General features: G+C 37.8%; 1 protein-coding gene across 1 annotated transcript in view; it reads left to right on the top strand.

Moving 5' to 3' along the window:
• The window catches only part of LOC134675771 (uncharacterized), a 43,062-nt gene extending 34,058 nt beyond the window's left edge, over positions 1 to 9,004 (top strand). Inside the window, exons 3-5 of the mRNA XM_063534078.1 lie at positions 5,999 to 6,046; positions 7,213 to 7,364; positions 8,860 to 9,004. Of these exons, the coding sequence (XP_063390148.1) occupies positions 5,999 to 6,046; positions 7,213 to 7,364; positions 8,860 to 9,004 (345 nt within the window). The remainder of the gene's footprint in view (positions 1 to 5,998; positions 6,047 to 7,212; positions 7,365 to 8,859) is intronic.
• The last annotated feature ends 3,040 nt before the right edge of the window (positions 9,005 to 12,044 follow it).

Genomic DNA, 12,044 nt, shown 5'->3' with positions numbered 1-12,044 from the left:
CACCGAGGACAGCACATTTGCGCCACTTGTTCTGTTCTGCGCACCTACTTTGCTTACATGACAAAAATACATATTTTTATATTCACCGTTATTAACTTGTTATGTCTATGTCATATTTCAGAGTGCTGAAAAGGTTGATATTGGTTTTCTAATATTTTAATAAAATTAAGTCTTTGTAAAGAAAGTCAATGCAAAATTGCAAATATAAAAATAATTATGAATAATAATTAAGTAATTATTATTAATAATTAATTATTATATATAATAATTAAATAATTTATACGTAAACTAATTAACATCTGCCTCCGACTTAGTTTGCGCAGTTATTATTAAAAATGGGCAACTAATGTTTACCGTATGGAATTGCATTTTTAATAAAATACCTTTCGTATTCCATCCTTATACCGGGTGGCCTGTAACACGAGCAAATAATTGAAACAGATTGTACGTTACTCTTCAAACTGTGACACTTTTGTTCAATAACTTTTAAAAATTAGACTACTACTACTAAACTTTTGAGACTTCTTATTTTCATACAAAATAAATATTATATTCGATGGACGCCATTATCATTGTGATTGGCGTTGCTTGTCACGCCTTGAACATAACAAAATTCGCAATACATTGCGCCTTAGAATAAGCTTTAAAGTGATCTGACACGATCTTATTTGTAGAGCCTTTAAGAGCGTTACGCATATTTTTGCTGCCTTTAAAGAGTAACATATTAACAATTGCCGGTGACTGTACAGCCTACAGTTAATTTTTTGCTCGTATTAACTACAGGCCACACTGGGTTCCCGAGCAAAAAAATACCGGGTCCCGCTATATCATATTAAAATTCTTTAGCTGAACTGGATTACATAGATCACTTAAGTTGCCCACTGATTAACAGTCCGCCGGACGGTATCGGCCTGTCAGTTGTTCTGAACTGTCAAAATTTTGTTCTAACTGACAGGCCGATACCGTCCGGCGGCCTGTTAATCAGTGGGCCCGGCCCTTTAGAAAAAAAAATTAAAAATAAGCGCATTGTAATAGGCCTAAAATCTTTGTCTTATCTTCATGAATACGTCTTATTTTAGCTCACTGCAGTGGCAGCCAGGGTACGTATTTCTACTACGGAAAATTTAATTATTATTTAAACAACATAACTTCCGTGAGACACAGATATATTAAATGTATTAAGAACGGGTCACACGTATTTTAAGTCGAAAAACAATCGACATGTTTCACTCCGTACCGAGGAGTGTCATCAGGAGCTTGCGTTGACGGCGACGGACCGGCGCAGACTGCGGACTCGGCCCTGACGCCAGTGGCGGCAGGGGGGTGAGAAACTACCCTCGTTTACGGCATATTGTCAAACGATGGGTGGCACACAACACTCACAATGAGTCTTCGACTTAAAATACGTAAGTTCTCTCTCAATACACCTATTTAATATATTATTTTTCATTTCTCATGCTCTGAAATAGGGTCATTGTTGTTCTAAAAGGTGTCCGAATTGTCAAACGTCAACTTTTGACAATCAGAGTTACCGCAAAACGTATGGAGCTGTACAGCGCCATCTCGTTTACCTGTCAAATTCGTAGCACGGAATTGTTTAGATTTTAGGTATAAGTACATATCTTAGGGCCCGATTCGGATTTTGAAATAGACATCAAGATACGATAACGATATGTTTAAGATCTAACCTGTCAAATTTGACATTTGCGCAATTCTGGAGTACTCTTGAACGATTTCCACAGGATATATTTCCACTATCTAACGTAAAAGTGACATTGGTTGCCCGAATTGCGCTGCAAAAGAGAACTAGTTGATATCTAAACTATAACGTATCTAGAATGGATCTAGTACGTGTCGTCTTTTGTGAATATCTTGAAGTTCGAATACGGCAGTTACTCAATCAATGGTCTGGGCCAAATAATTCTAATAATACTAATAATAAGACACCTAAACCACGATAGGCATTCGAGTATTACGGCCCTTTTCTAACTTTAAGATAAGTCAATTAATAGATCTGGAAACGATATGGATTAGATATGTCAGTGTCAAACAAGTGTCAAAATTGACGTTTCTTCAAACAAAAACGTCACTTTTGACACTTGTTTGAAGTGTCAAACATATCCAATCCATATCGTTTCAATATCTAGTATTTGACGTATCTCATTGTTCGAATACGGCTGTTAGACTAAGTGGGGTATTTACTTGACTTACTTTTTCATTTTCAGGGCACTGGGACATATTTAGCCAATTATTTCCGCGAAAAGCTGATCGAAAAATTGGTAAGTTATAAACGAGGGACATTATTAACACATAAAAAATATCGCGACAAATGACTTTAAAAAATCATTTATATAGCTTAAAAGTCCGCAGTAAGCTCGGTCCTCCATACAAACGTAGTTAGACAGATTGCTCTGAAAATGTGCTCTGAAGTGAATCGGTCAACAAAAAGTCTAACGGTGCCATATCTTAAAGTTCGAATACGGACGATACTTGTTAAAACGTGACAGACATGGTGGCAAATGATAAAGAGCCGCCATCTTAGTCCTTCTGGGGCTATATTAAACTTGTTACAGGACTAGATGAACCTCAACATCATTGTATATACAAAGTTTCATTACAATCCAACACGTAGTTTTAAAACGTGAATGAAACTCCGTTTGTATGGGAAGTGAATTGCAGCCGAGCTTGCTGCGGACTCTAAAAGGGTCTAGCCGCAATCCTATAGTGAAACTGCCCCTGGCTGAAATGTATAGCTTTCTTAGACGCGTTTATTTGTCTTATTATAAGATATCGTTTTACCAAATTTCAAGCCTAGAATCCCCTTAGTTTGGCAAAAAAAAAATTTAAATCGTTTTTACTTTTTTGTAGCTAAACCAGTGGTTCTATTGTTTTGAAATTTGGATGTTACATGCACCTAATGTAGTTAAAAAAAATCAAGTTTGTAACTTGTTTATAAAGGCTTAAAAATATATTTTTAATTTTTTAAACTGTTTTTTGATACTTATGAGATAGCGACAACCTCATTTTTTTGTTATTTAATGCAGGAAAAAAATAATAATAAGAAAATATATTTTATTGCATAAAATATATTTTTGTAAAAAAATCCATTTGGGGCAACAAGGTAAAAATGTCTTACTAATGCATAGAGGCCGTCCTTCTTACGTACTTTAGGGTGTTTCACGTTTGTATGGGAAAAATTCAAACTCTAGCTAGAAGAAGCGGCACCCCTTATTTGGTTACACTTATTATGCTGATAATGTACACCAAGTTTTGTAACTTTATCTCAACTACAAGGGGGTGCTCTACCACTCTGAAAATTTTCTACGTTGTATGAAATCCAAAAATAAACAAATTATATATTTTTTTAGTTTTATATAAGTAGTTGTTTTCACTTTATTTGTAAATGTGATTTATAAGTTATAAAGTAAAAATAATTATTAATTTTTTTTTTCATAATTTTTGAAGTTTTTTTTTATTTTACCTGAAAAATTCTTAAAAAAAGAAATATTTTTTTAAGAATACCGAGATTTTTTTTACCGTTAAATTGTAAAAAGCGTTAGTTTGTAATCTAGCGAGATTGTAAACTGTATAGACTGAGTTATTATTATTAAATTAATATTTTAGAGAATTATCCAAATAAATTAATTTCATTAATTGGTACTTATACATAATATGAAAAATTTCACCTGAGTAGGATTGCCAAATAATAATATAGAAAACCTATGCGAATATAAATGATTATACATGTAGGTAATGTCAAAAAAATCACTTATTCAATATAATGGGTTGTCCCGAAAAAGTTCTATATTAACTAACCACTTTTGTAGCCATACGATTAAATAATAGTTATTTGTTTCACAAGGGGGCAAAGTTGTTGTTTAACCGCTCGTGCTAATATTGATACCATTGGTTTCAAAACACGAGGGTTAAACAACATTTGCCCCCCGAGTGAAACACAAAAATTTTCACCACACCAAGCCGAAGCAAATATTAAATGTAAAATATCAAACAAAATCAAACCATATCATACCCAAATGAATGATATTAAACATTTATCATCCAAAATCATCATTTAAAAGTCAATTCTACCAGCAAAGATAAGTAAACAACTCAAAAACTGGATTTGATTACTTTCACATGTGAATAAAATGCGACTTTGCTATCAGTGTTTGAAGTGCAAAGTATGCCTTTCCGAGCTGGTGTGGTGAAAATAAATAAATAACCACTTAACTGTACCACTATAATATTCTATTTTGCAGGAAGGAAAAGAAGATGATGAAGCATTACAGGTATACATATTTCTACAACAAAACATTGAATTATCTTTTACAGATATAGGTATAGGTACCTATATATACAAAAGATGACTTAATGAAAGACTTAATGAAAATAAGTTTAGTATGGGTTTACTCATTTTCTGGTGTGTTCTCAATATATTTACAGTACCTACATATGGTGCTACTTTACCGCACTAGTGCGATAATTAGCACATGCTAGCGTAAAAGGGCTATATGTACTGTATATAAAACGTTGTACGATATAAATGCAAATAGGTGTTTAAAAACCGGCCAAGTGCGAGTTAGACTCACGCACGAAGGGTTCCGTACCATAACGCAAAATACGGCAAAATCTCACGTTAGTTGTATGGTAGCCCCACTTAAATATTTATTTTGTTTTGTTTTTAGTATTTGTTGTTATAGCAGCAACAGAAAAACATCATCTGTGAAACGGACGGACAGACGGACAGACTTACAGACAGACAGCGGAGTCTTAGTAATAGGGTCCCGTTTTTACCCTTTGGGTCCGGAACCCTAAAAATAACATACTCAAATATGTACCTTTCGATGTTGTTATTGATGATAGTATGCTGCTAACTACATAAATAAGGACAAATAAATTACAAAGGAGGTAAATAATATAATTATTACTTATTATATATGTACCTACTCATACAAAATATATATTTTACAGCTGGTTTGTAAATTTCATTTATATCCTGAAAATAATTCTCTAAAAAAACTGTAGATAAAATAATCAAGGGTTTCCCTTTATGTACCTACTTATGTAATTTTATTTTATGTGATCAGGATTTTTTTCATGTGTTATCTAATTTATTATATATATATTGTAGGTGGCACAAGTAACGGCGAATGTAAGTATAATGTAAACTAGTATCTTCAAGGCTAGGTAATAATTCAAATTTAATAAAAAAAAGTTAAAACTAAATCAAGACACAAAATAACCTAGTTAAAGGTGCCCATCCTGCTCGCCGCGTTGCAAACAACCTACAAAATAAGTACTTGGCAGTGGTATGTTACTCAATTGTTCGGGCGCGCTCGGCTCACGACTGAATAGAAGAGTACCTATTAAGAGGAAAGAAGACGACCTTGATATAAACGTAATCCCTATTTTCCTCTCTGGATATTAACATTATAGTTAGGAAGTATGTTTTTATAATTTTATGTAGGTATCCACTACTACACCTCGTTAGGTATATTTTTTCGGTTTTAAATTATAACAATTTACTCGAATGTTCGAATTTGGAGTGAGCGATCTATGTATTAGGGTTCCGTACCCAAAGGGTAAAACGGGACCCTATTACTAAGACTTCGCTGTCCGTCCGTCCGTCTGTCCGTCTGTCTGTCACCAGGCTGTATCTCACGAACCGTGATAGCTAGATAGTTGAAATTTTCACAGATGATGTATTTCTGTATATCTATCCGCTATACCAACAAATACTAAAAACCGAATAAAATAAAGATTTAAGTGGGGCTCCCATACAGCAAACGTGATTTTTGACCAAAGTTAAGCAACGTCGGGCGTGGTCAGTACTTGGATGGGTGACCGTTTTCTTTTTGCATTATTTTCGGTTTTTTTTGCTCTATGGTACGGAACCCTTCGTGCGCGAGTCCGACTCGCACTTGCCCGGTTTTTTATCTCTATGACAGTGTTTAATATTTTTTAAATTGGTCTTTACACTCTATACTTGTATTTTCAGGTAGTATCCAAGAACGCAATTGCAAAGCTAGAAGCTCAAGCAAATAATGTAAGAATTTTAGTTTGTAACAGGTACTTTTTTTAATTTAGAAACTACTTCTTACTACTACTTTTACTTTTACTACTTTTACTACTACTTTGGTACTTCTTTGAAATAGAGGAATATTTACAAAGTAAATGATGTAGTTAATACATTTTCTGCCATCTTTTTCGAGACAAATTTTTAATGCTTTTGACATTTAACATATTTAAACATATCGGTAAAAAATAAGGATCAAAGTCAAATGGCGTTCTAAAAGTATTAATCATTTATCTCGAAAGATGGCAGTAAATGCACTGACTACATAATTTACTGTGACAATATTCCTCTAATGTAAATTCTCTTTGGTTTAGGTACCTAATGTTAATAAAATTTGACTTGTTAACATACGATCTACACTTTGTCCATGTTTGTTAAATTACCATATATTTAGCGAAATAATGTTATGACTAGTCGAGCTCACTGTGTGTGTGTGTGTGTGTGAAGCGCTGGTGGCCTAGCGGTAAGAGCGTGCGGCTTTCAATCCGGCGGAGGTTGCGGGTTCAAACCTCGGCTCGTACCAATGAGTTTTTCGGATTTTATGTACGAAATATCATTTGATATTTGTCAGTCGCTTTTCGGTGATGGAAAACATCGTGAGGAAACCGGACTAATCCCAATAAGGCCTAGTTTCCTCTCTGGGTTGGAAGGTAAGATGGCAATCGCTTTCGTAAAAATTAGTGTCTACGTCAAATCATGGGATTAGTTATCAAGCGGATCCCAGGCTCCCATGAGCCGTGGCAAAATGCCGGGATAACGCGAGGAAGAAGAAGAGTCAAAGCTCACTGTGTTCCATTGCTGGGCAAAGGCCTCCCCCCTCTTTTTCTACTCGTCCCTGTTTAGTGCTATATCTGGTCAGCCTCTCAAAAAGGAATCCAAGTTATCCCGCCATCGCCTACGGGATCTGCTGGATCCCCGGTTAGACTTGTGGTTAACATGGCCCACAAATCGTCCGGCATTCGGCAGACACCGCAGACATCGCCAGCCCACTCCCATTTTAACTTAGCCGCTTTCCGAGCTACGCTTATTATTTGAGTCCTAGAGCGCAGCGTGGTATGTCCGCCTATAATATAATAAATAATGTAATGTATATAAATTAAGTATCAACATTAATATACTTATATTTATGTGAGTAGGTACCGAAGGGACGGCCGGGTGATATGGGTGACTCGCAACACTCGGCCGAGTCCTCCATCCGCGAATACCAGACACCGTCCTCCAAAAAGACCCTGTGCGTCTTCTCTCCACCCAAGGAGTACTGCGTGGCTCAGATGAAGGACGTATCCAGGTTGGTCACACCTTCGACTTACACAAATCTTTTTAGGGTTCCGGAATCAAACATAAACCCGACAAAGAGAAGTCTGCAGACTCTTGATAGCCCACGCAGTGCAAGTGTTATTTATACGTCATAATTTATAGAAGTTTAACGTTTAAAATAACATTAGCCCTGCGTGGGCTATCAAAATTGCTGTAGACTTTTCTTGGTCTAAGTGGGATGTCGTTGGAGGTATTTCAAAACAGAGGGCCTACCGCGAACCACGTTCGACGTGTCACCTCTCTGCCACACTAATAAATTCGTACGTATAAGTTTGACAAAGAGGCAACACGTCAGAGTAGTTATTGATGGCTGCTCTTCAGACCTCATGGCCATTGACGCCGGTGTTCCTCAGGGGTCTGTTCTCTCCGCAACCCTTTTCCTGCTCCACATTAACGACATGCTGCAACCCAGCATTGTAGGTTATGCAGATGACAGTACGGTTGTTGAGAGATATTTGGCTAGTGCAGGGGACAGCAGGGAGGATATACGTTCACAGAGAGAGGCCATGGTTGAGCGAATGAACTTGACCCTTAGTCTCGTTTCCCAGTGGGGTGATGACAATCTGGTCACGTTCAATGCCTCCAAAACGCAGACGTGTCTATTTTCCGCAAAACGGAGTCCATTCGACCTGACTCCTTCTTTCCGGGGTGCATCTGTACCTATTGCCGACAGCCTGGAACTCCTCGGCATGGAGCTGAGTTCAGTCCTCAGCTTCGGCAGCTTCATTGAGTCTAAAGCACAAACTGCGGCCAGAAAGCTGGGCGTCCTAAATAAGGTGAAGCGATACTTCACACCTGGACAGCTTCTAACACTTTACAAAGCTCAAGTCCGGTCGTGTATGGAGTATTGCAGCCACCTGTGGGATGGCTCAGCTAAATACCAACTCGCCGCTTTGGACTCAGTGGAGCGCAGAGCCAGGAGGATGATTGGCGACAAGAAGCTAACGGCTAAGCTTCAGTCTTTGGCCCATCGGCGGAAAGTCGCCAGCCTGTCGGTATTCTACAGGTTGCACTTCGGGGAGTGTGCCCAAGAGCTACACGAGCTTATTCCACCGTCCCCATTCTACCATCGGACTTTTAGACGCACGGCCGGTTTCCATCCTTACTTGGTAGATATTCCACCAATTCGCACGAAGCGCTTTGCTTCTACTTTCCTTATGCGCACTGCCAAGGAATGGAATTCCTTGCCGGCGTCTATATTTCCGTGTTCTTATAACCCGGCAACCTTCAAATCAAGAGTGAACAGGCACCTTCTGGGCGAGCTCGCTCCATCGTAGGCCACGTCTACGCCTCGGCTAGTCTGTGGCCATGAGTAAGCCCATTCATAATAAAAAAATAAAAAAAACGATGACTATTAGTTACAAGTAGAAAGAAAAGTACAGTCAGCGATAAAAGCTTTCCTGCGTGGACAAAGATGTAAGCACTAAGCAATAAATGATTTCTCATTGGCCTCATTGCCATTCCAGATCGGACCCGCAGGAGGTGTTATCCCGCGCCATGCCGCCTTTGCTGAAGACGCGTGACGTTGCATATGAACGTGTTGCCGATGACGTCAATGCCGGCGTTTCTGATGAGGATGATAGAAATATCCACAATATTAAGGGCGGGTAGTGACATCATCAACTAAGGATGTTTACAATATAACAGATTTTAACTGCACAGTAAACTTTAGTTTGATTTCTTTTTTTTTCCTTTGCCGGATACAGTATGACAGCCGACCCCCATTACTGGTTTGAAGAGAAGTTTTATGAATCTTATAGAGCCTTAAAAATTCATAATTTGAGTGAAGTAAGCCCTACTTTCACCGAAAAGCATAAAAAAGCACTGCAAGTATGTCAAAATAACATGGAGAGAAGCATTTTAAATATAAAGTTAAGGGACCGAGTCAGACTAACCAATATAAGAAGTAAAACTAAAGTTGCAGATGTAACATATACGGTGATGAAACTCAAATGGAACTGGACTGGACACACTATAAGAAACCAGAAGAACAAATGGTCTAAGGATATCATAATGTGGTACCCAAGAGATGGGAAAAGAAGGAGAGGACGGCAGAGGAAGAGATGGGAAGATGAGATTATGGAAACAGCCGGCAAAACATGGAGGAGAAAAGCCGCAAACAGAAAGCTATGGCAAGCACTAGGGGAGGCCTATGCCAAAGGGGCAAGCTGATACCAAAGATACCGATGTCACTGAATGAACATGTAATTTAAATTATAAAGATAAAATATAGCTATTAATTAAATGCATTAAAATTGAAATTAAAATTCATACAATATTGGAAACATAAATTGCATCTAGTGTAATAAAATAAATCGATAATAATTAAATATACTAACTATAACTTAAATTTAAATAATCAAATGAGTATTATGCGTACTAGTAAAAATGAATTAAGAATTGAAATATCTAATAAATGTGCCAAATAAATTAACTACTTATATAAATAAATTGAATTTGTGTCTATTCTGAAGCAATAGATACTCAAATTAATATAAATTTTAAAATTATCAAGCAATGTAATACACGAAATGGTTTGCATGTTAAAAATAGTAAGCTAGATAAGAAATGCATGGTAAAATATATGTATACATGTAACTAGATACTAAGTATCAGAAATAAAGGCTAATTGAAATTGAAATTGAAAGCCCTACTTTGAGAGCCAGGAACCAATTTGTAACAACTCAAAGTTGCAATAAAGATTTTTTTAATGGTTTAACATTTTAGGTCAACGCTGCTCTAAAGAGCCGCATGTAGCTCTAAAGAGCCGCATGTAGCTCTAAAGAGCCGCATATAGCTCTAAAGAGCTTCGTATAGTTCTAAAGAGCTGTATGTAGCTAGCGAGACGCAGATTGCGTATATAGTATAACGAAATTGATGGTAAAATAATATAACGATGTTGCTGACTATGACTATTGTACTGATTAGAGATGCATCGGATAGTTGTTTGGCCGGCTACCGGATACCGGATATTCGGCCTGACCATCAGCCGAATATCCGGTATCCGGCCGCCGAATATTCGGCCAGCGGAACTATACCTACGTTTCGGTTTTTCAGGTGCGCATTCTGCAGGTTTGACCTGTTTCCTAGTGAACGTTCGCGCGGACTCATTTCTAGGTTCGAAATGAGTGCGCGTGCAAGTCAATGAAATTATTAAATTGTTTTAAAATAATAAACAAGTACGATTATGACTGTGTCGTGACGAGTGACGAAATTTTCGAAATTGGAATGTTCTACATCGCGCTATTGAATTTTTTCCTGTCGCGTATTATACCCCCAAGTCACTTATAGGGAGGTTGGTTGCGGAGGTGGGCCTTGGTCTCCGGCCACGGACCGCTGGCATATAAAAAAATCGCAAGGTGTAATACAAAGCGCCTGCGGCGCCCTTCACACTATCAGGTCGGGCGATCAGGTTGGTTATAATATTCAGCGCGATTCGGGAAATGAATTAAAGATTAACTAGATACGATACAGTAAAGATATGTGACGTCCCACGGGTAAAGGTACCTTATTGGCGGTTGGCACATAGGTATGTAAATCGGATGACAACGGTGTTGCTGACTTGACTACCTATTTTACTGATCTGTCATCACCATAGATAAATATATAAGCTTATAATCACTCTAGGGACTTCAGCGATACTAATTCTGAGTTTTTGACTTTTGTTCGATGGATAAAAATTAAGTCATTAAGAACATTAAGTCTAAATGCACTTTAATTTTTTTTTTAATTTTGCACAAAAATTAAAAATATGAAATATATTTCTAAAAATGAGCAATATTATGCTTGACGGTACTCAACGATTACTTTTTTTATTATTAAAGTACACAATACAATAATTTTCAAAAATATGATATCCGCGTTTCTGGAGCGAGACTACTGGGGCTCAAATAAATAAATAAGGACAATCTTACACAAATCGACCTTGTCCTATCCTCCTGCTTCGTAGGCGAGGTCACTAGGTCACTACCGAGTAAGTTAAGAGGCCGTTAAAATAAATGATTGCATACATAGTAAAGTGGCAACATCGACATAGAAAACCGGGCAAAGTGGAGAAGATTGAGCAGGAAAGTGGACCCCGGCGCTAGGCTGGAAAAACCGGGCAAGTGCGAGTCGGACTCGCGCACGAAGGGTCCCGTACCACAATGCAAAAAAAAAACAAAAAAATGCAAAAAAAAAACGGTCACCCATCCAAGTACTGACCACTCCCGACGTTGCTTAACTTTGGTCAAAAATCACGTTTGCTGTATGGGAGCCCCATTTAAATCTTTATTTTATTCTGTTTTTAGTATTTGTTGTTATAGCGGCAACAGAAATACATCATCTGTGAAAATTTCAACTGTCTAGCTATCACGGTTCGTGAGATACAGCCTGGTGACAGACGGACGGACGGACGGACGGACGGACGGACAGCGAAGTCTTAGTAATAGGGTCCCGTTTTACCCTTTGGGTACGGAACCCTAAAAACAATCCACACGTCAGCCAGTAAATAAGAAACCCTCAGAATATTTTTCGGACGAGACGAAGCTGTGTTCACGTTACCTAAGACTTTTCTTACTTTACTGCCCTAGCTATGTAATGGCTCCTCTACACGATGGGCCACCGCCGGCCACTCCAAATTTCAACTGTCTAGCTATCACGGTTCGTGAGA

Source organism: Cydia fagiglandana, chromosome 23, assembly GCF_963556715.1.
Source record: "Cydia fagiglandana chromosome 23, ilCydFagi1.1, whole genome shotgun sequence".
Classification (NCBI taxonomy): Eukaryota; Metazoa; Arthropoda; class Insecta; order Lepidoptera; family Tortricidae; genus Cydia; species Cydia fagiglandana.
The sequence above is the reverse complement of the archived record's forward strand: the minus strand, read 5'-3'. Positions and strand labels throughout refer to the sequence as shown.